The 26,347-nt window shown below is 44.9% G+C and overlaps 1 protein-coding gene and 1 pseudogene across 6 annotated transcripts in view; one reads left to right on the top strand and one right to left on the bottom strand.

Annotated features, from left to right (window-relative positions):
- Positions 1-20,540, top strand: part of LOC146651730 (kinesin-like protein KIF13B) — a 46,220-nt gene extending 25,680 nt beyond the window's left edge. For 3 of the 6 annotated variants that reach the window (XM_085381817.1, XM_085381816.1, XM_085381820.1), the window contains 12 exons: positions 7,276-7,402; positions 7,800-7,951; positions 8,033-8,151; positions 8,276-8,452; positions 8,535-8,627; positions 10,099-10,251; positions 11,795-11,872; positions 13,006-13,102; positions 13,275-13,390; positions 17,125-17,190; positions 17,864-19,178; positions 19,311-20,540. In XM_085381817.1, the coding sequence (XP_085237943.1) occupies positions 7,276-7,402; positions 7,800-7,951; positions 8,033-8,151; positions 8,276-8,452; positions 8,535-8,627; positions 10,099-10,251; positions 11,795-11,872; positions 13,006-13,102; positions 13,275-13,390; positions 17,125-17,190; positions 17,864-19,178; positions 19,311-19,564 (2,747 nt within the window). In that variant the 3' untranslated portion in view covers positions 19,565-20,540. Of the gene's footprint in view, positions 1-7,275; positions 7,403-7,799; positions 7,952-8,032; positions 8,152-8,275; positions 8,453-8,534; positions 8,628-10,098; positions 10,252-11,794; positions 11,873-12,051; positions 12,109-13,005; positions 13,103-13,274; positions 13,391-16,302; positions 16,378-17,124; positions 17,191-17,863; positions 19,179-19,310 lie in introns of all 6 variants that reach the window. The other 3 variants (XM_085381821.1, XM_085381819.1, XM_085381818.1) reach the window with 3 other exon arrangements.
- On the bottom strand, positions 1,724-5,155 carry LOC146651731 (histone H1 pseudogene; annotated as a pseudogene).
- Positions 20,541-26,347: the final 5,807 nt, after the last annotated feature.

The following is a 26,347-nucleotide window of genomic DNA, read 5'->3' as shown; positions in this document are numbered from 1 at the left end:
GTCTCAGCTATTTCCAAGCTGCAGACCTCTCAGCACTCTAGTTTTATGGCCTCTTACCAGCCCCCATCACCTGACTTCAGACCTTCGTCTTGTGAGGGGGATATTTATGACTCCTTAATTGTCCACGCTCTGCAGAAAAAGCTCTCTGTGGAAAGGGTGCTGGGTTCCGTCATCTTACTGCTGTTATGATCCCAGCAGCCTTCAGAGTGTCATCGTATGCACAGTATAGTGGCACAGCATTAGGTGATGTTCATAGGAAACTGCTGTCATCACCACCATAGCTTCTGGTTCCTGTGCTTTCACAGAATCATGATGTCATCCTCGAACTCCTTCTGCGCTGTCGATGGAGCTTGGCACGCTCCCCTCATCCCACGAGTTTTCATGTTCCAACGCTGCTGAAGGTTTAAGGCAGAGCACGTCGTACACCTTAGTCGTCTTCCTCAGCGTCAATATTGAATCTTTCATTGTATTTAAAATCTTGCTGTGGGAAGTCTCCTCTTGATTTCCTGGAAGCTTAGTAGCACAGCTCTCTGTGTGATGTCTGCTGTGCTGAAGATGATCTCTGATCCTCCTGAAGCCTCTCTCCCATCTTGTGGACGATCCTCTCCTCTATTTTGCAGGCAGTTTCATGGTCCTTGCTGTGGCTCCAAGGTCTGATTTCATGATGGGCCCCAACCAGCTTGATCTTTGACCTCAACCACTGCCTGGTCCTGTCAGCTATGCGCTTCTCACTGGGCCTCTGAAGATTTCTCAGGAGATTACTGCTGCACCTGTATTTCCTTGCTAGGAAGACAAACTATTTGGAGAGTATGTCAACAATCATCAAACCACATTCTTTAGTTCAGTGAACTTCACTTATAGGCCATCAAAGCCTCATCTGAACATGGGTGCACCACTTGCATAGGTTTAATATTTGTAAATAAAACGGCTAATCACACAAATCACTGCAACAATAATAAAAAACATTGTTTAATGTTAATCCTTGGACCCCTCCTCTTGACGCATGGACACACCCATGCGTCAACTCACCAAACCTGGATTCCAGTCTTAAAGAAAAAGATTAGCTAGATCATATCCCAGGCAACATCAGGGCATCTCCTCCCCTGGAGCAGCACCACCCTGGACCTATAATCCTGCAATGAAAATGTTAGTGTGTTTTGCATATTAAGTTTGCTTAACACCCGGCTCTCCCAGGAGCCTGCATACACACCATCATGGCCTGGAAAACAAAATCTGGAAGTAAAATCAAACTTCATACCTGTAAACAATTGTATCATAAGGACAAGAAGCATTCAACATCAGCAAGACAAGTGTCATGTGCAGGTTTTCTCAAATCAGTAAACTACAATTATTTTCATAAGTCGCCTCAGACATGGATCATCCCATGTACTCAGGCAACATTAATGTAATCGGTGACTGCTCTTAAGCAAAGTCACTCCACTTATATACTACTATGGGCTCAAAAGTGGCCAGCTAATGAGCCCATATCAAACTACCCCAGAAACACTGTATCTCTTATTTGTTTTACTCATGTCACTTGTCCGTTTCAGCTGAATCTTCCACAGCATTCTCAAAGAAACTAACATTAGCAATACACATTGACTGTAGTCAGACAGAGGTCAGACACAGGTCAACAGGTTCCAGAGGTGCCATAAAAACACCATAAAGTCAACCCTAGCTGTGGAAAGAAGTAACACCAGTTCTCAACACAGGAAATTTCACACAGGTTATTCACATTATCAAAGTAACCTTCACATTTTCCCATCAACACAATGCAACAGCATCACCACTCATAACCTGTAAACACAGTTTTCCTCACACATAAACCCAGAAATCCTGTAGTAGGAAAAAACATCAACCAGTTGTCCTGGTATAAATCGCATCATCAATTCACATGAAGAACTGGCATGCTGTAAGAAAAGAAAATGCAAATATTAGCGCTTGCGCAGGCGTATGCATACTTTGTCACAGTTATCTCTGTGAGCAACTCAAGCCTATGAATAACACACCTGATAAATGCACAGACACAGAAAATGGCATTTAAAAGGTTAAATCATCATGCAACCTCGAGTGTTGCTGTCATCTTTCTGCTCCTGTAAAAGGAAACACATGGGTTCATCTGCACCTTTGTCAGGTGGGGGTTAACTTCACACAATCATGTTCAGTCAGTCAGTCAGTTATTTTAAAATTCTTACTCATTCACTCAGTGGTTCCTTCTTTTGCTAATTGTGGAAATTATCATCGCATTCGTTTCCACGCTCAGCAAAACGACGTTATTTCAAAAAGAAAAATAATTTAGACTGGATTTCCTCGTTGAATCCTTTTTGGGGGGGGACTCTCATTTCCTAATTGTCCCAAATAAGTGGCTTCCTCCTGAACCCATTTTAAATGTGGAGAAACTCACTTGCAACAATTTTCTTGACGACGTGTAACGCTTTTAATTCCCGACTTGCAGATCTGCTCAAAGAAAAGAAATTCACAAGCAAAAATCAGTGCTTGTTCAAAAATGAAAAATAAAAAATAACAGAGATTATCAAACCAAACTTTCAGTGCACTGTGAAAGTATCAAAATAAAAAGGCCTTGTTAAGTCATGACACAAGCTCCTCATCTCAGGTAAATCATACCATTAGCATGGTTTATCATACCATCATACTAATCGGCAGGCTCAACTTCACAACAGGAGAAGAATCATCAGCTAGATTCACTCCAAATCAACCATCAGCTGCACAACACACAACATAACCCTAATGTCATATTAGCTATGAGTTTAATCACCCGGTCTGTGCTCTTCACTCATTTAAGCCACAGATCTATTTTATTCAATTTTTCCTTTTTCCCTTCATCATAAAACATGTGACATGTTGTCATGCACTTCACAAAACAGTCTGTTCTGACGTATTCAGAGTTGTGTATCTAAATACAGGATTCACTCGCACATCAAAGCAGGAAACTCAGTGTTTTAGAGTCTCTACTCAACACACAACAAACTCCAACACATCTCATTCACTCGTGCTAGAATTCAGTCACCTTTCATTAATCTAAAACCGATCAACTAATTTGCATATCAGCTATTAACCCACTAAGTTGACAGGACGACAGGAAAGCATGTTCAAAATAGTATCACAAAAGACAATTTCCCTCATACAGTAAATTACTTATGCTGCCTCAATCAAGCAGGAAGCTTCTCCCAATTTACCATTTTAACACTAAATTTATTGTCTGATCACTGATTTATCAAACCAGGATTTTTTTTTTTTTTTCCCACAAAAGTTAAATTGTTGTCCTGCAACTTGTAGAGTCAATTTTTTTCTTTAGGATAAATTCAGTATTTGATAACAAGTGTCTGCTAAATTGACACTATTGTAACACTGATGAAAGATAACAAGCTAATTTTCATTGCATGGGTTTGTGTTATTAGGCAGGTCTAATGCATGTCTGTGGAGCTGCATCTCCAGCAGAGCATGTTCTTAAAGCTGCCTTTCCTACACATTTCTCTGCTATTATTTAATCATTTCTTAACTAATGTGCTATGAGTCTTCATGAGTCATTTTGTGTTTGGAATTGTTAGTAGGGTTAATGCATGTTCTGCTTGTGTGTGTGTGATTTTGTATATGTTTCTATTTTCGCAATGTTTCAGACTCCGTCTCAATTTTCCAACTTAAGCAGTCAGTTTTCTTTTCCCCAGGTTTGCTAACCCAAATTTTGATTTCCCACATTAAATAATTCCTATGTGTTCTCACCTAGTCTTCTCACTCTGTTGTCCTCTCACTCTTTTGTCCTCTCCCTCTTCAACAGTCCCGGCAGTTCTCCTTCAGCTTTGTCCTGTCTAGTAGCTGAAGTGCTGCTGCTGCCTTCTTGGGCGACTTCTTAGCAGCTGCTGCCGGTTTCTTGGCTTTGGCTGCGGCGGGCTTCTTGGCTTTGCTCTCAGTAGCCTTGTTCATCTTGAAGGATCCGGAGGTCCTGGTGCCCTTGGTCTGCACCAGAGTGCCCTTCGCCACCAGGCTCTTGATGGCGGTCTTGACACGGGCCTTGTTCTTGTCCACATCGTAGCCTCCGGCAGCCAGAGCCTTCTTGAGAGCGGCCACAGACAGGCCGTTGCGCTCCTTGGAAGCGGCCACGGCTTTCACAATCAGCTCGCCCACGCTGAGGCCGACCTTCTTGGGCTTGGAAGTCATCGTCTTCTTCTTCTTGGCCTGAACCTCGGCGCAGGGCGCAGGGCGTGTTTATGATGGAGCCTTTCCCACCACAGCGCTGGCACGTTGAACGCATCATGAAGGGTCCATTTCTTTCATGTCGCTAGCCAGCATGCTAGCTGCATGTGGCTTGCCCGAGTCACTCAGTCCTTTTTGAGCATTTCAACATGCTGCCACCGCCATCTTGCTCGCCCCTCCGTGGAATTCATCCAATCAGACAGGAAGATGGGTTTGCTTTCTTCTTCTGCTGCTGTTTATCCACATTACTGCTGCTTTGCTGGGACTTTTTGTGCTCAGGACTTGCTGCTGTCTCTTTATCATGTTATTGCTTTGGAGCTGCATTCCTTATCTTCAGGGAGGAGTGAGCTCGCTTGTGAGGTTGAGAAACACATGGCACTGTAAATAAGTCAGCCAGAAACTTGTTTCCAATGACGTTAAACTATAACTTTCTTCCGACCGCTGCATGTGGAAAATTGATTCAGGTCTGCTTTTCACCTGAAAGTGACAAACTAAGACATTTCATTATTATCATCACTGCTTAATCAACACACATCTCTCTCTCTCTCTCTCTCTGTCTGTGTTTGTGTGAACAATCCTTTCTTAAAAGCAGAAAATGACATTGTAGTTGTTTTTCGGCTGATCAACACAAAACCTTTTTCCTATGATTATTTCTCTTCGTCTACAATGTAGTAATTTGTCTCTTTTTCACTCTTTTTTTTTTTTTTCTTCACAATAGCTGGTGGTCTGCAAAATCACCGCTCTCACTCACAATCAGAGGCAATCACTTTTGCACAGTGCACAAAAACACTGTGATGTCAGACACATTCACACTCACTTTTTCATCTGCATAAATAAACCATATGGCTGGAGATATGTGCCATGGTGATCCATAAGCATGATCACCAGTTTATTTAATTATTTTTAATCCAACAAAACAAATAAACAAAAACATGATGCTGATGCTACACACACACGAGTCAAGGTGCAGAAAAACTGCTCATGGAAACGCTGCACACTCTCTGTTTCCCTCTCTTTGAGTAGTTCTCAGACAGCTCTTGATCTGATAATGTGTAGCTTGCTCATCAGCTCAAAAAACAAAAACAAAACTGCAACGCGACATCACACAGTAGTTGCTCTGCCCACAGTGGCAAAGTCTTACACTTACATATTCAACACAGCTTCTCCATCATGTATTTTTAGATGTTTCATACAGGGTTGAGCATATTAGTTGTTTTCACAGATGTGCTCTATATCTCAACAATGGCTCATAATAAGACGACCGTCTTCCACACAGGTCAAGTGCCTCTATGCACTTCATGAGTTTAAATATTTACCTATATCACTTCTCCTCACATGTCATTGTACTGAATTTAAGCAACCACAAGCTTAATGTAGGTTACTTTTAACAACTATCCACCTCAATGGTTTGGCACACAGGCTGTTAACATTTTGTGTCAGGAAGGGGTGGGGGGAAAGCCACCCACCAGAGCACAGCTGCTGATGTGGGCTGGCCTTTTCCACACACTCTTCAAGGCTGGTGTGTTTTCTGAAAACTTCTAACATTTGAATCTCTTCCATTTATAAGCCTGCGATTAACCGCACGGCTCAGGTCCGCGTGAAACCCGCGCGACCGCATTCGCGTGCACCCACGCAGCTGTGGAGCCTTCGCTCTCTCTCTTTTATACATAAATACTTTGTGCTGCCAGGAGCAAAGTCCAGCACAAACGTCTTTCTCCCTCTAACTCACTCTTGGTTGCTTAGAAACCCATGATAACAACAACAGTCGGTGTTACAGACCACGTGTTCTGCTCCGCACGCACTCACACAACAACAACAACAAAAACGACGACGACGACAACAATGACAACAACACAAAATAGGCCTACTCCGGACTCACACCGGACCGCTCGGGACCCTGACCCAGCTGTGGGACGCTCACCCACTCGCGCGACAAAACCCAATGAAGGGACGCTCGGGACACACACCCAGGGCGATTTCAAAACCGGACACTCACCGGACGCTTGGGACCCTTGGGCGATTTAACCAAAACTTCTTTTTCGGGACACTAACCCAGTTATCGCTCCACAAAGCAGCGAACTTCTCAACGCCTCACAAAATGGCGGAGACTGCACAACGACACGGTTATAGAGTCGGCCTCTTTAAACTTACTTGGCGTTGCTTAGCGTGTAATATCAGCCTGAATCCCGCCGATCGCCATTCATCGAGGAGAAAGACAGACAGCGAATCCACAGGAACTTCCTGGCTGACGTCAGTCTTTCAGCGTGCCTCCCCCCCCTCGGTGAATGCGATCCCAGGGATCCGGCATCGAAGGACCAATTAATGTTAGGTTTGTAGCTTGAACCCATCCGCTGGAACGTTGAAGACAATATAATTACACTGCTAAGCAAGACACAAATAGGCAAAGTTCTTCATGTTACTCGTGCACGGGAGAGAACCGGACAGAGCGCCGTTCCTTCGCTTGACCCCAGTAGCTCTCGTCCGTTCTCCCATACACTGTCCTTTTATTGAGGTTACATGAATATGCATAGGTTCATTAACATACGACGTCTACATACACAAAGAGTACCTTGCCTGTGTGTGTGTGTGTGTGTGGACTGCTGATCAAAGGGTCAAACATTCTTGGTCAGGAAGAGGGTAGCCTCCCCCTCACCCTAGATGGTTCATCCTAGATAACACGGTGAGGAAGTCCTGCAGTTCATCTAAACAAAGAGCACTTAGACTAGAACAGACGCAACTACGTTAATCCTACCATAAAATAATAAGACACGGTATGACCTCTCATGCTCCCAAAGTGCTGTCTAATACACACAAAGTTTGCAGACTATCAAGGATCAAAACCTCTACCAATCTACAACTAATTACAAAACTCTAAGCATATATAAGTAAATATTTCTAAGCATAAATGACAATCAACAATACAAATCTAACAGTGTACCTAATATAACGACCAGTGAGGGAATCTATAAATAATGATAAAAATCTGTCTGAGCGGTGTTTCTACCACTAAGCGTTTGTGACGTTTTTCCTGCTGCTGCTTTCGTTTCCTGCGAACGCGCACAGACAAGTCGGAGGATGATGTTGAAAGGGAATCGCAGCTGTTGGAGTGCCGGCTGACCCTCACCGAAGAACGGAACGCCGTCATGGTCCCGTCCGCTGGCAGCGGCATTCCTGGAGCGCCAGTAGAGAGGTGGGCGGGTTTTATTGGGGTTCTTTACTTTTCTAAACAACAGAAGAAAATGAGCAAGAAAAGATTTCTGGTAAATGTGGAGCTGCTCCAAAAAGCTTTCCTGTATTTAGAAAGTGAATTTATCTTTAATGTGATGGAACATGCAGAAGCTCAGGCCACAGTCTCCAGTGTCGTTTTATTTTACTACCTAACATTTCAAAGCTTCTAAATTAATGTTGAATTCATTCATTCTGTCTTTATTTTCTGTGCCCTTTGATCTTGAAGATGTCCGACTGTTTATTCTCTGTTTTAGTCTGAATTTCAGTTACTGAGTTAATGACAACAACCAATAGTTACTTGTAGCATGTTTGTAAGTGATCGAGCGTACTGTTAAAAACTGCACTGCTTTCACAAGAAGCCGTCGAATGATCCACGGTCCTCGCGGTGTCAAACACAGAGCGGTCGCCACCTTCACTCAGGAACAAACCTTAGCAGCTGGTCACTTTCTCCACAGGGTCCCTGTACCTGGGATGGAAACACACACTCCTGCCCTGTTTCTGGATCTCAGTGGTATGTTGTTGTTCTCCTGGTAAAAACCACGTGTGCTTGTAGCAGCGCTGAAGCTCCTCTCCGTGTGCGTTTTCCCTCCAGCCGACGATTTCCAGTCCAGTCTGTCGGCCCCGCTGGCCGGAGGACAGGACGCGCTGCTCAGTGGGGAAGATGAAGACGACTTCTTTGACCTCCATATTGTTAAACACTATGATCCAGAGGTGAGCAGGCTGTAAAATGACTTTTCCCTCAGGTTTCTTCTTCCTGCTTTAGAGAGAATTAAAACTACCAGATGCAGATGGAGGGAAATCTTGAGCCGGTCATTTCCTTGTGAATGCGTTCCAGGTGAAGGCCGAGGCGTCCTGGGACTCCACGGTCCACGAGTGCCCCCAGCTGAGTCGCGTGGCGCCCGCTGACCAGAGGGTGTACCTGACGGTGCGCACGGTGGTGCAGCTGAGCCATCCGGCCCACATGCAGCTGGTCCTCAGGAAACGCATCTGTGTCAGTGTTACTGGGAGACAGGTGTGTGTAGCTTAGATGGTGTGATGGGTGTGCTTCACAGCCCGCACCTGAGGAGATCAGCTGATGTGTTGTTGCGCTGCAGGGTTTTGCCCAGAGTCTGCTGAAGAGGATGTCTCAGCGGAGCTCCGTCAGCGGCTGTGGGATCACCTTTGAAGTGGTTTCTAACATCCCAGGAGTAAGTACCAGGATTCATGTTGGCGTCTGCATTAGTGTTCAGGAAGGAAGGAAAGGGGAATAGAATAATACTTTAATTGTCCCACAAGGGGAAATTTGGTTGTATCAGCAGCAAAACACACATATAAAGAACAGAAAACACAATTTTTACATATTTACATCATGGACAACAGTTACCAGAGCACAGTTGTTGGGATTAGTGTACAGATGTGCAGACAGCAGGAGACTGAAAGATGTTTAAATAGTGAAGAATATTTAGAATCATTAGAAACGTGCAGATTGTGTGATTGTGCATTAAAATGTAGACATGTAACTTCCAATAAGTTAGTGTATATATAAGCTGAGTAAGTAATGTGCAGTTATAACAGTAGAAGCTGCTACAGCGCAGATGTGAACATCTATGATTGTTGGGAGCAGTTGTGATTGTGCAGTCTGACAGCTGCAGGGAGGAAGGCCCTGCAGAAACGCTCCTTCATGCATCGACGATGCAGCAGTCTGTCACTGCAGCAGCTCTGCAGCAACATTCACATGCATGGGGTGGGAGACTCTGTCCATCAGAGTCCTTCTGTCTCCCACCACCTGCACTGGGTCCAGGGTGCATCCCAGAACAGAGCTGGCCTTCCTGATCAGCTAAATGGCAGTGAGAACAAAAATGGTGAGCGTGTACATTTCTTGAATCTGGTGGTCATTTTAGAGTAAGAACATTTCGACGCACATATGGAGGAATGAATCCCGGCGTTCCAGAAGTAGACGGCACGTTCTCTGTGGAGAGAAAAGGCTTTCTCATGGACACTTTTCCAAATAAGCCGACACATGTTCACGCTTTTCCTAATTGTGCCATGATGAACTTAAACATTGCAACCTCTGGGTGAAGCTGCTCCTCCTGGGAAGGATCAATGCTCTGTTCATTTTTATCGCAGCAGAGTGATGCGCTTTAACGTTTTTGGGAGTGACCTTTGAACCCTTTCCAGATTGATGAGCAGCCACAGTTGCTTCTCTGAGATCGTCTTTCCTCCTCAGTTAACACACCGGAAAGCTCCAGACCAGCAAAGTGACAAAAGACTAGCTTTTATAGAAGTGCTCACACCTGCTGATGATCAGTTAATCAGATGTATTGATTAGCAGCATCTACCTATGGAAGAGGTGAAGATGTACGTTTTACACACTGATACTAATATAGGATATGATACTAGGTTCAAATCTCTGACCTTGACCTCAGCTTCAGAGGTCATGTTTTCTGAAAGTCTTGTGATTGTGACAAATTCAGAAGAAGGCAACATCGGACGTTACCATGACGATTTTTGTAGACTCGAACAGAGCGTGGTGTTTGTGTAAACATCAACATGGCGTGATGCTACCACAGGAGTGCGACCAGATCAGCGTGTTTTTAATATAAAGGTGTTTGATCTGCTCACACACAGAACACAGTGTTATTTGGCTTTGAATAAATACTGCCTTATTTCCCACTACAGGACATCCACGGTCCAGAGGACAGGGAGATGCTGGCCCGGCTGGCCGCCAGCGCAGAGGACGAGCAGTCGGCCGCCAGCGAGGCAGCCATCGAGAAATACCTCCGCAGTGTCCTGGCTGTGGAGAACATCCTGACGCTGGACAGGCTCAGACAGGTGTGGAAATGTGGTTCACCTGAGATGTGAAGCAGATTTGAATATTAAAACATTAATACTGAGATTTATCACGAGCTCAACTAAAACCCAACATTTCCAGTTGATTCAATGAACACAAAGCAGTTTGTCTCCAGTGGAAACACTCAGAGACGCTGTGTCCACGAAGGAAACAATCAGCAGGTGTGTGTGTGTGCGTGTGTGTGCGTGTGCGTGCGTGTGCGTGCGTGTGCGTGCGTGTGCGTGCGTGCGTGTGTGTGCGTGTGTGTGCGTGTGTGTGTGTCTCTGCGCGTGTGTGTGTCTCTGCGCGTGTGTCTCTGCGCGTGTGTGTGTGTCTCTGCGCGTGTGTCTCTGCGCGTGTGTCTCTGCGCGTGTGTCTCTGCGCGTGTGTGTCTCTGCGCGTGTGTCTCTGCGTGTGTGTCTCTGCGCGTGTGTCTCTGCGCGTGTGTGTGTCTCTGCGCGTGTGTGTGTCTCTGCGCGTGTGTGTGTCTCTGCGCGTGTGTGTGTCTCTGCGCGTGTGTGTGCGTCTCTGCGCGTGTGCGTCTCTGCGCGTGTGTGTGTGTGCGTGTGTGTCTCTGCGTGTGTGTCTCTGCGTGTGTGTGTCTCTGCGTGTGTGTGTCTCTGCGTGTGTGTGTGTGTCTCTGCGCGTGTGTGTGTGTCTCTGCGCGTGTGTGTGTGTCTCTGCGCTTTTTTTTTCTCTGCGCGTGTGTGTCTCTGCGCGTGTGTGTCTCTGCGCGTGTGTGTCTCTGCGCGTGTGTGTCTCTGCGCGTGTGTGTGTCTCTGCGCGTGTGTGTCTCTGTGTGTGTGTCTCTGCGCGTGTGTGTGTGTGTGTCTCTGCGCGTGTGTGTGTGTGTCTCTGCGCGTGTGTCTCTGCGCGTGTGTGCGTCTCTGCGCGTGTGTGCGTCTCTGCGCGTGTGTGCGTCTCTGCGTGTGTGTCTCTGCGCGTGTGTGTCTCTGCGTGTGTGTCTCTGTGTGTGTCTCTGCGCGTGTGCGTGTGTGTGTGTGTCTCTGCGCGTGTGTGTCTCTGCGCGTGTGTGTCTCTGTGCGTGTGTCTCTGCGTGTGTGTGTCTCTGCGTGTGTGTCTCTGTGTGTGTCTCTGTGTGTGTGTGTCTCTGCGCGTCTCTGTGTGTGCGTCTCTGTGTGTGCGTCTCTGCGCGTGCGTCTCTGTGTGTGCGTCTCTGCGTGTGTGTGTCTCTGCGTGTGTGTGTGTGTCTCTGCGTGTGTGTGTGTGTCTCTGTGTGTGTGTCTCTGTGTGTGTGTCTCTGTGTGTGCGTCTCTGTGTGTGCGTCTCTGCGTGTGTGTGTGTGTGTCTCTGCGTGTGTGTGCGTCTCTGTGTGTGCGTCTCTGTGTGTGCGTCTCTGTGTGTGTGTGTGTCTCTGCGTGTGTGTGTGTCTCTGTGTGTGCGTCTCTGCGTGTGTGTGTGTGTGTCTCTGCGTGTGTGTGTCTCTGCGTGTGTGTGTCTCTGCGCGTGTGTGTGTCTCTGCGCGTGTGTGTGTCTCTGCGCGTGTGTGTGTCTCTGTGTGTGTGTGTGTGTGTGTGTGTGCAGGAGGTGGCTGTGAGGGAGCAGCTGGCTGGCAGAGGAAGAGCTGCCAGACGGTGCCTGAGCTCGCCGGACATCGAGCGGGTGAGCAGGCTCACTTTACTTTGTTGCTGTTGTTAAGTCTCTTTATTCTGCTGTTGGCAGCAGCGACTCACCTGGGGTTGGTTTATACTCTGGGTTTTCTTTCTTGATTGCCTTTGTCAACAACCAGTCTCATCATCAATCTGCCTCACTAACCTCTAACCACTTAACCTTTGACCCAGCTGTCAGACAGCAGCCTGGATCTTGGCTCCTCCCCTCTTAAGCTCAAAGACTTCAAGGTGAGACACTGAAGTCAGCTTCTCTTTGGTAACTGCTTGTACTGCTTAGGTAAATACAACCTCATTACACTCCAGTTGTTCCTGCTAATTAACTGCATGTTTGTGATGATACTAATTTGCATGTCTGGATTCATACAGAAGGTGAAACCTGATGGGTCTCCAAGGTGCTTTTACTAATACTTACCTGAAGAGGATATCTTATTGTGCTTTGAATGACCATGAAGCACAGACCTTCTGATTAGTGACTGACCTGCTCTGCCACCTGAGCCACAGCCACCCATAAGCAAGCGAATAACGCAGGAAACAGATTTGATCGTAAATGTGTGCACTGAGAGCGAGCTGTGCAGCAAGTGTGATTTTTATCGTGGTGGAAGCAAAAAAGTCAGAATCAATGCCGATGTTTATCAAACGAGAAGCGTCGTTTGGATCTTCTTTTGCTGCTGGTTCAGTCAGTGTTGGTCAGAGTGACGAAACCTGCAGCTCAGACTCTGAGTCGGCTCTCAGCACCGACGGCGTGTTCGCATGCTCCGCTTACATCTTTTCCTGTTTACTTGCTGTTTTAGCTGTTTGGCAGTTAATGAAACAGTTTTGTGAGCTTTAATCGGAGATTCTGCCGTTTCTGCCAAAATACATTTATACTTAAATCGATTCAGGACTTAAACCCAGCCCTGTACAAGTAATCTGTGTAACCTCGCTGAATGACGTATGACTTAAACACTGTGGACAAATGGTAACAAAAATAAACTAAAAATGGTTGAAATTCCTAAAACTCGGTGTATCAATAGAAGATGTAGCTTAACGCAGTGAATGAATGGATGGAGCTGTGTTGCAGCTGTGTTTGGCAGCCATTGGATGTTGCTCCCACAAAGACTGAAGTGCTCTTCATCGTGTCTGCAGGCCTGGGACAGTCATCACGACCTCTCTGTGGCGCCGCCTCCTCCTTCCAGACGCACCCTTCCCAGCTCCTTGTCCCAGAATCTGAACGCAGAGACGGGTACAGCTATTTAAAAACACCCTCTGTGTGACCTTTGATGTCATCAGCTGTGCATCTGATGCTTTAGTCTGGGGCAAACTTTTTCTCTTTAAGAGTCTTATTCTCAAAAATGGTTTGGTTTGTTTGGTTTTTCTCTGCCCCCCTTCTCCATCTCCTCTTCCTTCTTCTGCAGAGCATTCAGGCTTCACTGCTTCTTCTCTCCCTTTAGTGAAGGCCGTACCCAGGCTACTGAAGTCGCTGCTTCCTGGTGGGAAAGAGGGCAGAGACCAGACAGCTGTCCATCAGCAGGTAGGCTCATTCGGTCTGTTTATTGTGCTCTGCATTAAAGCTTGTCTTCGACCTGCATCCTTATCAGGGATTTAAAGTTCGTATGCGTCGCTGCTACCTGAATCTGAACACGCCATCTCCTCATCAACAGTCTGAGTTCTTCTGTTGCCATAGAAACAGAGCTAATGTCTGTGGAAACAGAAATATGAGGCAGATGATGTAAGTGCACCTTTTGCCTCGTTGTTTTAAGATTACGAAGAAAAGCATGTTGTGAATAAAAGCTTTGGATGGTTTGCAGAGTGTTTAGTTTTGGCAAAACGGAGTAAATCCCGCCGACGTCCATGTTAAAATGGCCAACATTACTACAGCCCGATAGAGACACAGCTGCCATCACCTTTCAGGTAGCTGCTAACATGTCTCCTGTTTAGGGAACGGTTAGGACAGCGACAATTATTATTATCATCCTGTAACCTCACAGGCTCACAAACCTAATTCAAAACACTGGACTTGATGCTTTTCGGAACATTGTGAAAGAAATTATGTGACAAATCTAATTAGTGAAATCCTCGTATTACTTACTATGGTGGCACTAATTACCAGCTGAGCGTGTGGTGTGCATTTCTGGACAGGCTAATCGGCCAGCTGGCACCAGCTGTTAGTGTAGTACTCCACTACCCGAGAGACGGCGGTTCATGAACCAACACGTGGCGCCATGATGGCCGCATCTTTTTTCAGCTGCTAATAAAATGGAGTGTAGTGGTTTACACACTCGTCTGCCATGTGAAGGCAGACGAGTGTGTAAACCACACATCCTTCGGGCGATGTCAGGAAGAGCATCTGTCATAAGAAACGGGCAAATCAAAGCGATGCACTGTAGTGAACAAGGCAGCTGGTAATGAACATGCTTCCGTTTTCAGCCAATAACTCTAAAGTACTCGAGTCTTGTGTCTGAGTCAGAACAAGACTGAATGGCTGAGCTGTCCCCACCGACTGATGTTCGTGAGCACGTCTGCTTCAGGCGCTTACTGTGCGTAGACCAGGGGTAATTACGAGCTGCTGAACTTTATCCTGACACGTTGCTCCTTCAACCTGCGCAGCATCTGCTCTTCTGCAATCATGCAGCTTTTTTCATAGCAGCCAAACACTCCAGCGTCTCATTTGGCTGATTGGCCCTTGAGCTGTGGAGAGTAGCTAATCAGGGGAATGTTGGAAAGGAAACCCAGCAGGCCTCGCTGTGCTTGTTGTTGAGAATATTGCTTTAATTAGCATCTTCCTGCCACAGATGTTTACAACGGTCAACACAAAACAAAAGCTTGGAGTGACGCAAATAATAGCGGGCTGCCAAAGGGTAATTTGGTCGATGATCACGGCCCGTACGAATGTGTTTGGGGCTCTACATGAATTGTAGAGCTGTCATTGGGTTTGAATACTGCTGTACTTTGTACTTTCGATACTTGCACATCTCTGGACCTTAGAAGTGACTGATGTTATAAAACCAACAAAACTAATTTATTAAGTCTGCATGAAAGTTTCATTAACTATGACGCACTCTTTTTTTCTAAAGATTTCTTTCATATAAAGAAATGAAGGAGTTTGTCCTGTTAGACAGCAGACATCCGTAGACCAGATCAGCGGTCCCCAAACCCCGGCCCGGTACTGGTCCGTGAGAGTCCAGGCTCGGCCGTGAAAGTTATGGTTTTCAGGGTTTTTATCGTTAACTCGGTTTCCCTGGGTGTTTCCCGTGTGTTATCAACAAATCTCCTTTTTGGTACCGGTACAGTTTTTTATTTTGATGTATTTATCTGCGACACTTTAAAGGCCGGTCTGTGAAAATATTGTCGGACATAAACAGACCGGCCTTTGAAGTGTCGCAGATAAATACAACAAAATAAAAACCAGTACCGGGCCGGGGTTTGGGGACCACTGGTCTAGATGATAAGTACTATTGGCTAAAATTGTGGTTGTCCGTGAGATTGATCAGCACTTCCAGCACCAACTACTGAAATGTTGAACTGCTGCGAGTAGAACGTTTGAGTCATCGTTTGTTAAATCAGGAAGTTTACGCTCTCCGGATGAAACGATCGTCTCAGAGGGAGCGCGGGAATTATTCGGTCTGTGTTACGGCTGTACGATCACACTCGGACCTGTTGGAGGTTTACTGAAGGTGCTGTAAATACACACGTTGTTGTTGCTGATGCTTAAATGCAGAGGTTTTAATGCTACATTTGGAACATTGATCTACCACACATCACATCAATACCTGAAAGATGACAACAGCAACAACAAAAGAAAAGTAAAATACACAAGTGTCAGTTTGCACTGCTGCACTGTGCAGCCACGTGGCTAAAAACCTGAAACTAAAAGGATTTATGTGCATCTGGCAGCCTGGCTCTAAACGCTCAGGGTGACGACTGGATGAAGAGTTCCAGGACACAACTTTGACTCGCAGCTTTCAGCAGTTAGTCGACGCACATTATGCTGTGTTAAATGAAGCACAATTCCAAGTAAACTGTGTGCTGCAAACCATAGGACATCACGTTTCTTTGATTCGGTTAAATACACACCTTCCAGCATTTTCCTGAAACGGACGATATGCAGTGAAGCCAGCCCACCGTCAGCAAAGGTGCCAAAGCTGGTGCGCATTTATTTCCAAAGAGGAGTGTGCGCTCACATGGCTGAACTGTGACTTTAGCCTCCTGGTGATTAGCTCCTCTCACTGATGCTGCACAGCAGCCAGCAACAACAACCTCAACGAAACGTTTACTCCTCAGCACCTCCTGGGCTTGCCGTGCTTCAGATGAACGGCTGTCGAGAACACGGACACGTGGAGATTGCGGTTAACACAGACGGGTGCTTGTTGTGCTTTGATTTCAATAACCAGTAAAGCAGAGGCAGCATTTGTTGTGCACCTGATGTGTTGTGTTGACCTGCAGGTTTATTTTCCCGAGCACGCGAGGGGTAGGATAGACCTGTTTGACCTACTTTCTGACGTCAGACCTGCGGACCACGTAGGTCGTCGTTCTGCTCTCAAAGCTCCTTGTGTCCTAAATCGAGCAGCTTCCTTTCTGCATGAACTCAGTCGTCATGATTAAAATCCTGTCTGCTAAGCACACGCATCTTTTAAAGATCAAGATGGGTTTTTGTTTTCTTCGTGCTTAATCAGTTGACGGATGACGAGTTTTGAATCCTGAGCAGGGATCAATGATGATGGGTGCAATTATAATTAAGGTGCAATTATACTGATTGTTTGACTAGTTTGTCATGATTACGAGTCTAATGAACCAATGTTTTTATTACACTGTCTGCATCTCGTGTCAACATCTCGAAACGCTGTTATCGAAATAAATATCTGATTCCTTTCGTCACGTGAACATACGAATCTGATTGCACATCTTTCATAATTATGAAGAATCATCTGCAGCTGCAGCAGACGGTCAGCTGGCCTAATGTTAGTACCAGAGAGGGCGTAGCAGGTCGGTGTTCAGCCTCATTGTTACCATCACAGGTTCAGTTTTCTCTCTGCTTGTTTCTGTCCTTCTGTCTCTCTGATGCTCCCACAGCAGCTAATCACCACATCATGCAGTGTGGCATGAACAGACTTCTGTTAATCTTCAGGTTTGAAGCGGACAGAGCTGATTGGCCCCTGATTGCATCTTGAAATCAGCTTGAAAAGCCTTCAGTGCTAATTAGCAGCTTTGAGATGTTTTATCTGAAGTCACATTAACTTTGCTTTTTTAATTCCGACCCCGTCGCAGAGTCTGCCGCGCATCGTGGTGCAGTCGGCCAGCGTTGAAGAGGACATGAGCAAACAGCGGCAGGCGGTGAGTCCTCCAGCCCCGCCCGCATGGTGTTAACACATTGTGTAGATCTGTTCTTCCAAACATAGAAACTGATCGGAGTGGAGTGTATTCAGTAATGCCGTCTGTGTCAACCGAAACTCGCCCATCGTTCGTCATCGGCTGTAAATGCCGTGGTACAAAAACGTTGGATGAAGTTATAAAAAGCCTGCACGGCTTCTGGCAGCGCTGTTTGTCTTTTTAGATTCTTCACCTTAATATTTTTAGACGTTTGTGTTACTTTGAAAACACGACAAGTTCACCTGACCATCCTGTGCACGATAACAGGACTGTGATTATATGGAATACATTCATGTTTAATACCAGCAACATCTGCTGGTCATTGTTATTCAAACATTTCTGCTGCTCCAAGTATCCAACTGAACCTGGCTCCAAGTACAAAGACTGTAGAATGACAATGATGTAGCTTCCATGTTTAAAAACTGAGGGCAGGTTGGCCTTGTGATTGACAGGTAGGTTTTTCAGTCAGATCCTCAGAAATGGTGAAAAACATTCATCTTGAGGCTGGACTAACCAGGAGCTGGCACTAGGGTGGTTATGATCAGAAATTGGAAATGAATTTGTGGCAATTCCATTTTTGGAAACTGGCAAAAAGACGCTCTTTGGCTAAAACCACGTTTCTATGGTTTGCCCCCAGGTCCCCATTGATGAAACAGAAATCCCCAGATCTGTGCCTCTTCCACCTCCAATCATCCCAGAAACTGAAGACTCCACCACCAGTCCAGTGAGCGAGGCTTCCAGTGGATATATGTCAACAAGCATATCTACAGTAACGCTGTCAGAAGTCTACACGCTGAGCTGGGACTTGCCTTCGTCATATGGTAGCAGGGATGGCTTTGAAACTGTGCTCGATGAGCACGAGGAGGAAAATGTTGTGACACAGAAGTTCTCTCCTTTCTCTGACACCACACAATCGGACACTCTTATTTTAGACCAATCAGGGCCTCAGGAATTACTGAGTTTGAGACAGAAAGCAGATGCAGAGAGTATGGAGCAGGAGCCATCTGAACCAGATGTTATGCCGAGTCAACAAGAACCAAATCGGTTCCTATCAGACCAGTTAATGGAGGCCGAAAAATCTGATCCAGCTGCAGAAGCAGAATTGCCAGACCAGACCGAACAAAAACAGGACCGTGGATCAGAGCAACGAGATCATTCAGAGGTGGCACAAAACAATGGGACCAAGCAGACAGAAGTGCGCCATGTAGACCACAGTGAACCAAAGACTCCTTCAAGAGAAGATCTCGAGGTGGCTGCCACAAACAAAGTAGAATGTGAACTGGCGTTTTCTAATGAGACACAACGATCTGCTCAAGAAGGAGCGAGGCGTTTGGAATCAACCGTCCTGCAACCCCAGCAGCGCACACAAGATCAGACGGCTTCAGACTTTATTCAAGATCCTTCTCCAAGCCTGATCCAAGCCTCAAGTCCTGATCCAGGACCGCCTGTAGACCTGGCTGCTCAAGCTTCATCCAAGCAACAGTCAACTTCTGATGTTCCAGAAACAAATGGTGCCTCCTTCCTACCCTCATCCTCAGCCACCAGTGAGGTTCAGCAGCCAGCAGCTTCTGTCAAACCTGCCAAAGGCCCCATTTCTTCTCCCAAATCAGGTCCCTCAGTAGCTAACCCCTTCAAGATCCAGAAAGTGAAGTCTTCAGACCTCAAGTCATTTCTGCAGATTCTGAGTGAGGAGGAGCATGATACCCCCACACTGGTGAACCAACCCTCAAGTTGTGGGACAGGACCCAACCTTTCAGTGCCGAAGGAAAGTCTGGAAATCATCTCTGACACAGAGGATGGAGATACAGCTGCTTCTGCTGTTCTTCCCGAGTGGTTGAAAGAGGGCGAGTTTGTGAGTGTGGGGGCTAATAAGAGTGGTACGGTGCGATATTTGGGACCCACAGATTTTGCAGAGGGGACTTGGGTTGGAGTGGAACTTGAAGTACCAGCAGGTAGGTTTAGATTAGACCCAACACCAAATCTGATCGTTCTCATTCTTCATGAACATGTATGCACTGCCAATTAAAGCCTCATTATTGCTTTTTTAAATTTTTACGATTCATGTATTTTCCTCTTTCTTTCAGGAAAGAACGATGGGTCAGTGGCTGGTAAGCACTACTTCCACTGCAACCCTGGTTACGGCGTGTTGGTAAGACCTGACAGAGTAACCCGTGGCGATCCCAAACGCCATCGCCAGCAGCAACAAAAACGCCGTAGTGCCCATCTGTCGGGGTCCAGCCCAAACCTGGCAGCCCTTACAGCTCTGGCCAAAGGCGAAGGTGGAACCGGATCAACCGGTCGCGGCAGGGGGGAGAACCGCAAGTCGTGGAACACTTAAATGGCTCATTGCTGGGCATCCCCAGCACATCACTGCCCATATGGGACAAAAGCTTAAGCCTACTGGCACAGTGGTGTCTGGCGTACTTTAGACCGATTTACTGGAGGTTTGACAGTAAGTTTGGATGAGTCACTCCACGCTCTCGTGTCTGGAGGATGATTTTTGGCTTTTCCTGTTACAGGACTCCATTCCTGTGTGACGTACTTGGCAGACATTGGATGTTTTATCTGAAAATGTGAATGCTTTTAGATAATTACACGCTAACCTTTTATAAATGTATTTATTCAAAAGACATTACATTGTAATCAAAGCACTGCGACCTGTATATGTCGTGTAAGGAAGCAAGGGTACACATGAAGTACGCTACAGACGGATTCACAGGAGGCACAGTTTCCTTTTTACTGTGCATACCAAAAATGGCCCCCCCCCCCCCCCCCCCCCCAAAAAAAAAAAAGGCTAGCCGATTTCTTTCTCGTGCAGTTCCAAAGATAAACAAATATGAGTGCAGACATCCAGATGTGTGTTTTGTAATGTATGACTATATGGTGTGCTATTAGTCTTGTGCCTTGAAATGCTTTGAATAAAGCCTTTGGAAAAATGCCTTGGACACGTCCCACCGCACTGTGTAGGAATAAAGGGGATTATTCTGATGTGATTCTGCTGGTTAAAATCATTGCACTCGTCAAAAATGCTACTGCTGGAATTTTGCAACAGTTATAAATCTATATTTTCCTCTTCCTGTCAAGCAAATGCAGGAATCTGCATTAGTTTCACGTGAGGGTGTTTGAGAACGTTACTTGTGACTTTCCCTGTATGTGCTGCAGTCTGATGTTTGGTGAGGATTGTGTTGGTTTTAATGTTGTGTTAGTTTTTGTGCAGAAATGTGTTTTATACATTTGCATTTAAAATGATCAAGCTTGAATGTTTGTTTAAAGATCGACTTTTTATAAGTGATAATAAATCAATTTAATTCGTGTGTGTGTGTGTTACAGCTTTATTCTCTGGTACATTATGTACTCATTTTTTGAGATTAGAAAATCTTTTACGACGATGTCCTGGTAAAAGAGATTACATAATCACTGCATCATCTCTATTGGGTTTTATTAGGATTTATTTTTTTTTATCATTTTATTTTTTTAAGCTAACTTTAGAGAAGGAAAAATAAAGTTTGAGCATCTTTCAGCACCATCTTTATCTATTTTTCAAGAGAACAAAAAGAGTGCCTCTGCAAAACCTTTGGTCTAGCTTAGCTCCTCCGTTTCATGCTATTCATACTTTTTCTTTCTTTAACCACCGGGTGATTTCTCCCAGACCACTCCACGACCTCATCCACCGGTCCTCTGTCCTCCTCCTGTCCACACAGACTGTAAGTCTGAGGTGAGAAGTGCTGATATTTGGAAAGCAGTGACCAGCTGTTCCTGCACAGATGTTGTAATCACATCTGTTTTCATTTGTGGACATGATGTCTCAGTGAAATTCATGGTTGCTGGTTTCCAAATGTCTTTTCCTTCCTTCCTGAACACTAACATGATGTCCTGGTACTTCCTCCTGGGATGTTAGAAACTACTTCAAAGGCGATCCCACATCCGCTGACGGAGCTCCGCTCAGATGTTCTCTTCAGCAGGTTCTGGGCCAAACCCTGCAGCGCAACAACACATCAGCTCCTAACGCTTGAATGACATTTGGTAACTTCTCTTAAATTCCGACTGAAGCAACGACATGGCAGGATACTGCTGACTGACAAAAAATCTGCTAGTAAACATCAGAGGGTTACCCTGGAAACAGGAGCCTGGGATGTTGTAGTATAGGCCTCTGCAATATGAAGCAGGACTTTTAGCTTCTCGGTAACTTCTAGAAACCTTCAGTTTGACCCTGGGTTTATTTTATACTAATTATATTTTTCTGTGAGCAAATATAAGCATTTATGTTTCTATGTGATTCTTTAATATGACAAGTACACTGGAGACAGAAATTTGCACCTAGACTGAGCCTTTGTTTGAGTGCTTTGAAACATCAGCGCTGTAGCATGAATGCACAGTGAAAAACCTCCAAAAGGACCTGTGCAAGAACTGGGAGAGTGCACAACATGTTCTGGTATCAGTGGAATTACAGAAAATAGTCCCAAAAATGATCACCTCCATCCTAAATAAGCTAACAAAACCACACCAGCCATTCTGATGTTTAAAGAAAAACAAAAACCTACCATTTCCTTTTAATCTCAAAAAGCTCCTAAAACAGTCAGTGATCACTGTTGACCTCCCTCGGCTTTTATTACCGCTAATCATTTATTTAAGCTCAGTTTTTAAAACCTTAGGATGTAACTACAGCCCAGCCCATGCAGCAGTATATGAATGACTAACCTCATATTGTGGATGGATTATCTCAGTTGTTCTCCTGGCTGAAGTTTGGTCCTTTTACAGCATCCTGCCATGCGATTACATTTGTTCCTGACCACCGAGAACACTCACGTTAACTTTTATCGAGTGGAAAAAAAGTTAGCTTGTTTATATTATGCTAACATAGCTGTGTCGCTAGCGGTCACGTAGCACATCATTATATAGCAGCTAGCCCAACTTCAGTAACCCTACAAACGTCCCTGCTGTTTAGTTTTCTGTCTTCATTTATGCTGGAAGTGATAACAGAGCTGTAGGTTTTAATTTGTTTCCAAAACCCCGCAGTCAGGACATGCTATATTGTATTTAGATAGAAGCTAGCGAGCTAACTTCCTGCTAACTTCTAACTCCGTTAAATGTCATAAATTCCGTTTTCATGGATGCCTGGATGTTAAACTCAATTGTTACACCTGGTAGAGCAGAACGCTGATCATTTTATTAAAGATGAAAGACTTTAGACAGTTTTCAACTCTCAGTAATGCCATAGTGATCGTTTGATATATGGACCTGCAGCGGAGTTTAGACCCAGACACGGCTAGTGACGTCAGACTGAACAACCGGATTTGGGGAAATCGACGGCGCATTTGAAGCACACTTCGAATTGGAACAGCCGTCGTCGCGTGGCGGTGACGTAATCGCACTTAAAATGCGTACTTCAAGCGTGCAGACCCTGAATTGGGGCACAGCCAACGTTTGCAGTCTGTTGTGTTGCGTTCAGGGGACGCCATGTTCAAAAGTAATAGCGTATTTGGCGCGAATGTGGGGAAAGGTTGTGTGAATGTGAGATGGGTTATTTTGGTATGTTCTGCTTTAGCCGCGAGTGTTTTGTTTAAGTTGTATGTAAAGTCATTTTGAATTAGTTTGTATTTATTTTGCTTTTGAGAGAAACTTTTTGTAACTTTATTTTTGTTTGTGAACTCTGTTATTTTATGGAAAGAATGCATTTCTATTGTGTATATGTTGCAGAAATAAATGAGCTCCGGCCTGAGCAAGACGCTAACTAGGGTGTCCTCTCTATTAATCCACAGTTTGCTCATATCTGGCTACGCAGTGCTCTCTAGCCTGTGTGCCGCTTGCTGCCGGTCCAGATTCCCCTAGGTCTGGTGCCGGTAACAGAAGCATATAGAAATACTAATGTTTCTATACTTGTATAAATAAATTACAGTGATTGTAAAATAAAACGCACCCTGAAGTTACCCGGATAAGCTTAAAGTCTATCTTCATAGTGTAGAGGCCAATGAAACAGGATTTATGACTTACCCAGATAACTTCAGGGTTGATCCTGGGTTTTCTGTACCACGAAGGTGGTTTACTTCTTACAAGCGTCACGCTAACTTATGCTGTGAAGCCAACTCACGCCAGTGCAGATCAAGTTCCACATTAGACATCAATGTATGAAATCGCTGCCTGATGACAAATTTAAGTCTGCCGAAAATATCCTCACCATCCTGGAAGATCCCTTGAAGCTCTGCAAGGAGAAGTTAAGGGTCTAAAAAGTCATTGGCTGCATCCCAATAGTCTTTTTTCCTTAGGAAGGTTCCTAACTGAAAGAAATGGTAAATGGCCTGCATTTGTATAGCGCTTTGCTAGTCCATAGGACCCCAAAGCGCTTTACACTACATTCAGTCATTCACCCATCCACACACACACTGGCGATAGCAAGCTACATTGTAGCCACAGCTGCCCTGTGGCGCACTGACAGAGGCGAGGCTGCTGGACACAGGTGCCACCGGGCCCTCTGACCACCACCAGTAGGCAACACGGGGTTAGTATCTTGCCCAAGGATATTTGGCATGCAGCCAGGAGGCAGCCTGGGATCGAACCACCGACCTTCTGATTAGTGGCTGACCTGCTCTGCCACCTGAGCTACAGCCACCCCATGACCTGGAAGTGTCTCCATGGCGGTCGTAGTAAGAGCTATTCCAGGTCTGTTATACTAACTGATAAAAGGGTGATTAAGGTTCAGTGTAATCAGTTTGCATTAGTAATGTCCTTTGCTGTGTTGCAGTCATTAAGGTTATGATAAAAAAAACATTTTCCTGAGAACATAGCTGAGAACTACGGCCTCAGACTTGGAGGTTCACCAAACTCTTTTTTTAACTACCTCAGCAACCTTAGCGCCAGTGACGGCCGAGTCATCTCCCTCATCCCAAGACTCTGCTTACTCTATGAAAGGTGTGTCAGTGGGATTGAGGCATTGGTCAAAGTTTGCCTTCTTCTGTCCCAGTTGAGGTCCGCGATACTCCGTCCCTACACTGTAAGGTACAGTCAAAACTTTGCATCAGTCAGTTTGTCAGAGCTGGTTTGAGGCTTACCGAAAGTCATGTTCAATACTTGCACCAACAACTCTGAGCTGATGTTCAGCGAATAAGAACAAATGAGTCAAGACCCATTCCCTGACCCAGACGTGCACAGAGGTGACCGTCTTGTCCATCACAGCGAGCCACAATGGAGGAATGCTTTTATTGTTCACCATATGGACTTACATGGAAATACAATTTTAACCTCCTAGGACCTGGCGTCCACATATGGGGACATCACATTTTGGGTTGTCTAGACCACAATACTAAATTTTGCTCTTTCAAATGAGCCATATTGCTTAAAGGGGCTCAGCTGTTGTTTCTCATTTTGTTTTCGTACTCAGGAAAAATGCTGCAGTGTTCAGACACCAAATAAAGAGTTCTGCATATCATTATTCAATTGTGACTTTACAGTGTTCTATCAACAGTATAAAGCCCAAATAGTAAAGAGAAATCAAAATGCATGCCATGAAAGAGTTCAGGTCTTCAGAGGTTAAAATCCATAATTTCAAGTTTATTCACAACATTTGCATTAAATAAGGTTTTATTGTTTGGAATATATACTTAAGCTTGGACTCACCAAACCTTTATGTGACCTGTCATATATGAAAACAATCTAAATTTTCCTCAGGAGTCAGTGTGCCATATGATGCATTAGCAATAAATTTATTAATGCTCTATAATAACAGTTACACACTATATAGAACAACTTTATAAAGTTATATTTGTTCGCAGATGTTGGCAGCTATCAGCGAATACTTATCAGCTATTTTGAAACAAAAAAGACTTTATCCATAACAGCAAATGAACTGTACAACAGAAAATACAAATGCTATTTATGGTCTCCTCACAACAATGATAAGAAAAATAAACTAAGCCATTATGGCATGTTTGTTAATACAGAGACATACATGCTAATGTGATCTCTGGGCTCCCACTCAGAGACACAGGTCTCCCAGTGTCCAGCATTCAGAGGCTACCTGAGGACTCATGTGAGAGAAAACCTGCTCACACAGACATGTAGAGCCAAACACTGTCAGTAAGGCCTCTGCAATGTTCTGAAGACAGTTAAACCTGTCAGGTAGTGACGTCCAGCAGGTGAACATGCAGTTCCATGAACACGCACGGCTGTGGATTCCAGCTGTGTTCGTAGTTCTGCAAACTTTGACCCCCACAGAGTCGAGCTTTTCAGTTCAGTCAGCTGCATTTCGATTAACTGGCTGAGTTAATACCAGTTAATGCGAGGCAAACCAGCTGCTCATTAAAGCTTTCTGGTTTGATCAGTCTCGAGTCTTCGGATGTATCCGTGTATTTCCGCGGTGCTGATGCTGCGCTGAGCGGACAGCTGCTGAAGCATTTGAAGTGTCTGAATGTGGAAATTTCAACATCGCTCGAAAAAACTGCCAGCTAGCAACGTCCCTCTGTTGTTTTTAGCCAATTACAAGTTGAATCTGGTAGTTGGGGTTGTTAGCTAAGATACCGTCATTACGAAACGGCACAACTAATGTGTGTATGCGAGTTAATTTGCGATGTGCACCGCTGGCCCGGCCATTTATTTTTTAATGCACCTTCTCAGATTAACTCACTGCGTGTCGTGCCCAGGGCTGGACTGGAGCAAAAAATCGGCCCGGGCATTTTGACGAGAGACCGGCCCCCCATAAAGCCTTTGAATGCAAACGCTGTTGTGACAGTGATGCACGCTGTCTTGTTGGTATATGTATGATTTCTATACATTTTACATCAGATGAAAACTTTGGTTGTAAGACTCAGATAATTATTAAAAGCTTGCTTTGATTCGTGTACTTTGTATCTGTGTATAGATCTGCATACATGCAGCCAGCAAGACCATAAACACACATTCTCATTGATATAGCTTTATTCTCTTGTACATTATATTTATATTTATGTATATATATATATATATCATACTAAAATAAACACAAGTTTAAAAAATGAACAAAGAAACTGTACAAAAAATGTATATATACTACATCTTAATTACAGAACAGTCTACTGTCCAAAAAAGGCACTAAATTCTGAAATGGGCAATACAGTAATTTTGAACATAACTAGATTTGAGATTGATACAA

The sequence above is a fragment of the Rhamphochromis longiceps genome, linkage group LG15 (genome assembly GCF_057381845.1).
Source record: "Rhamphochromis longiceps isolate RC_006_pf linkage group LG15, R_longiceps_female_GT1.1, whole genome shotgun sequence".
NCBI lineage: Eukaryota > Metazoa > Chordata > Actinopteri > Cichliformes > Cichlidae > Rhamphochromis > Rhamphochromis longiceps.
The sequence above is the reverse complement of the archived record's forward strand: the minus strand, read 5'-3'. Positions and strand labels throughout refer to the sequence as shown.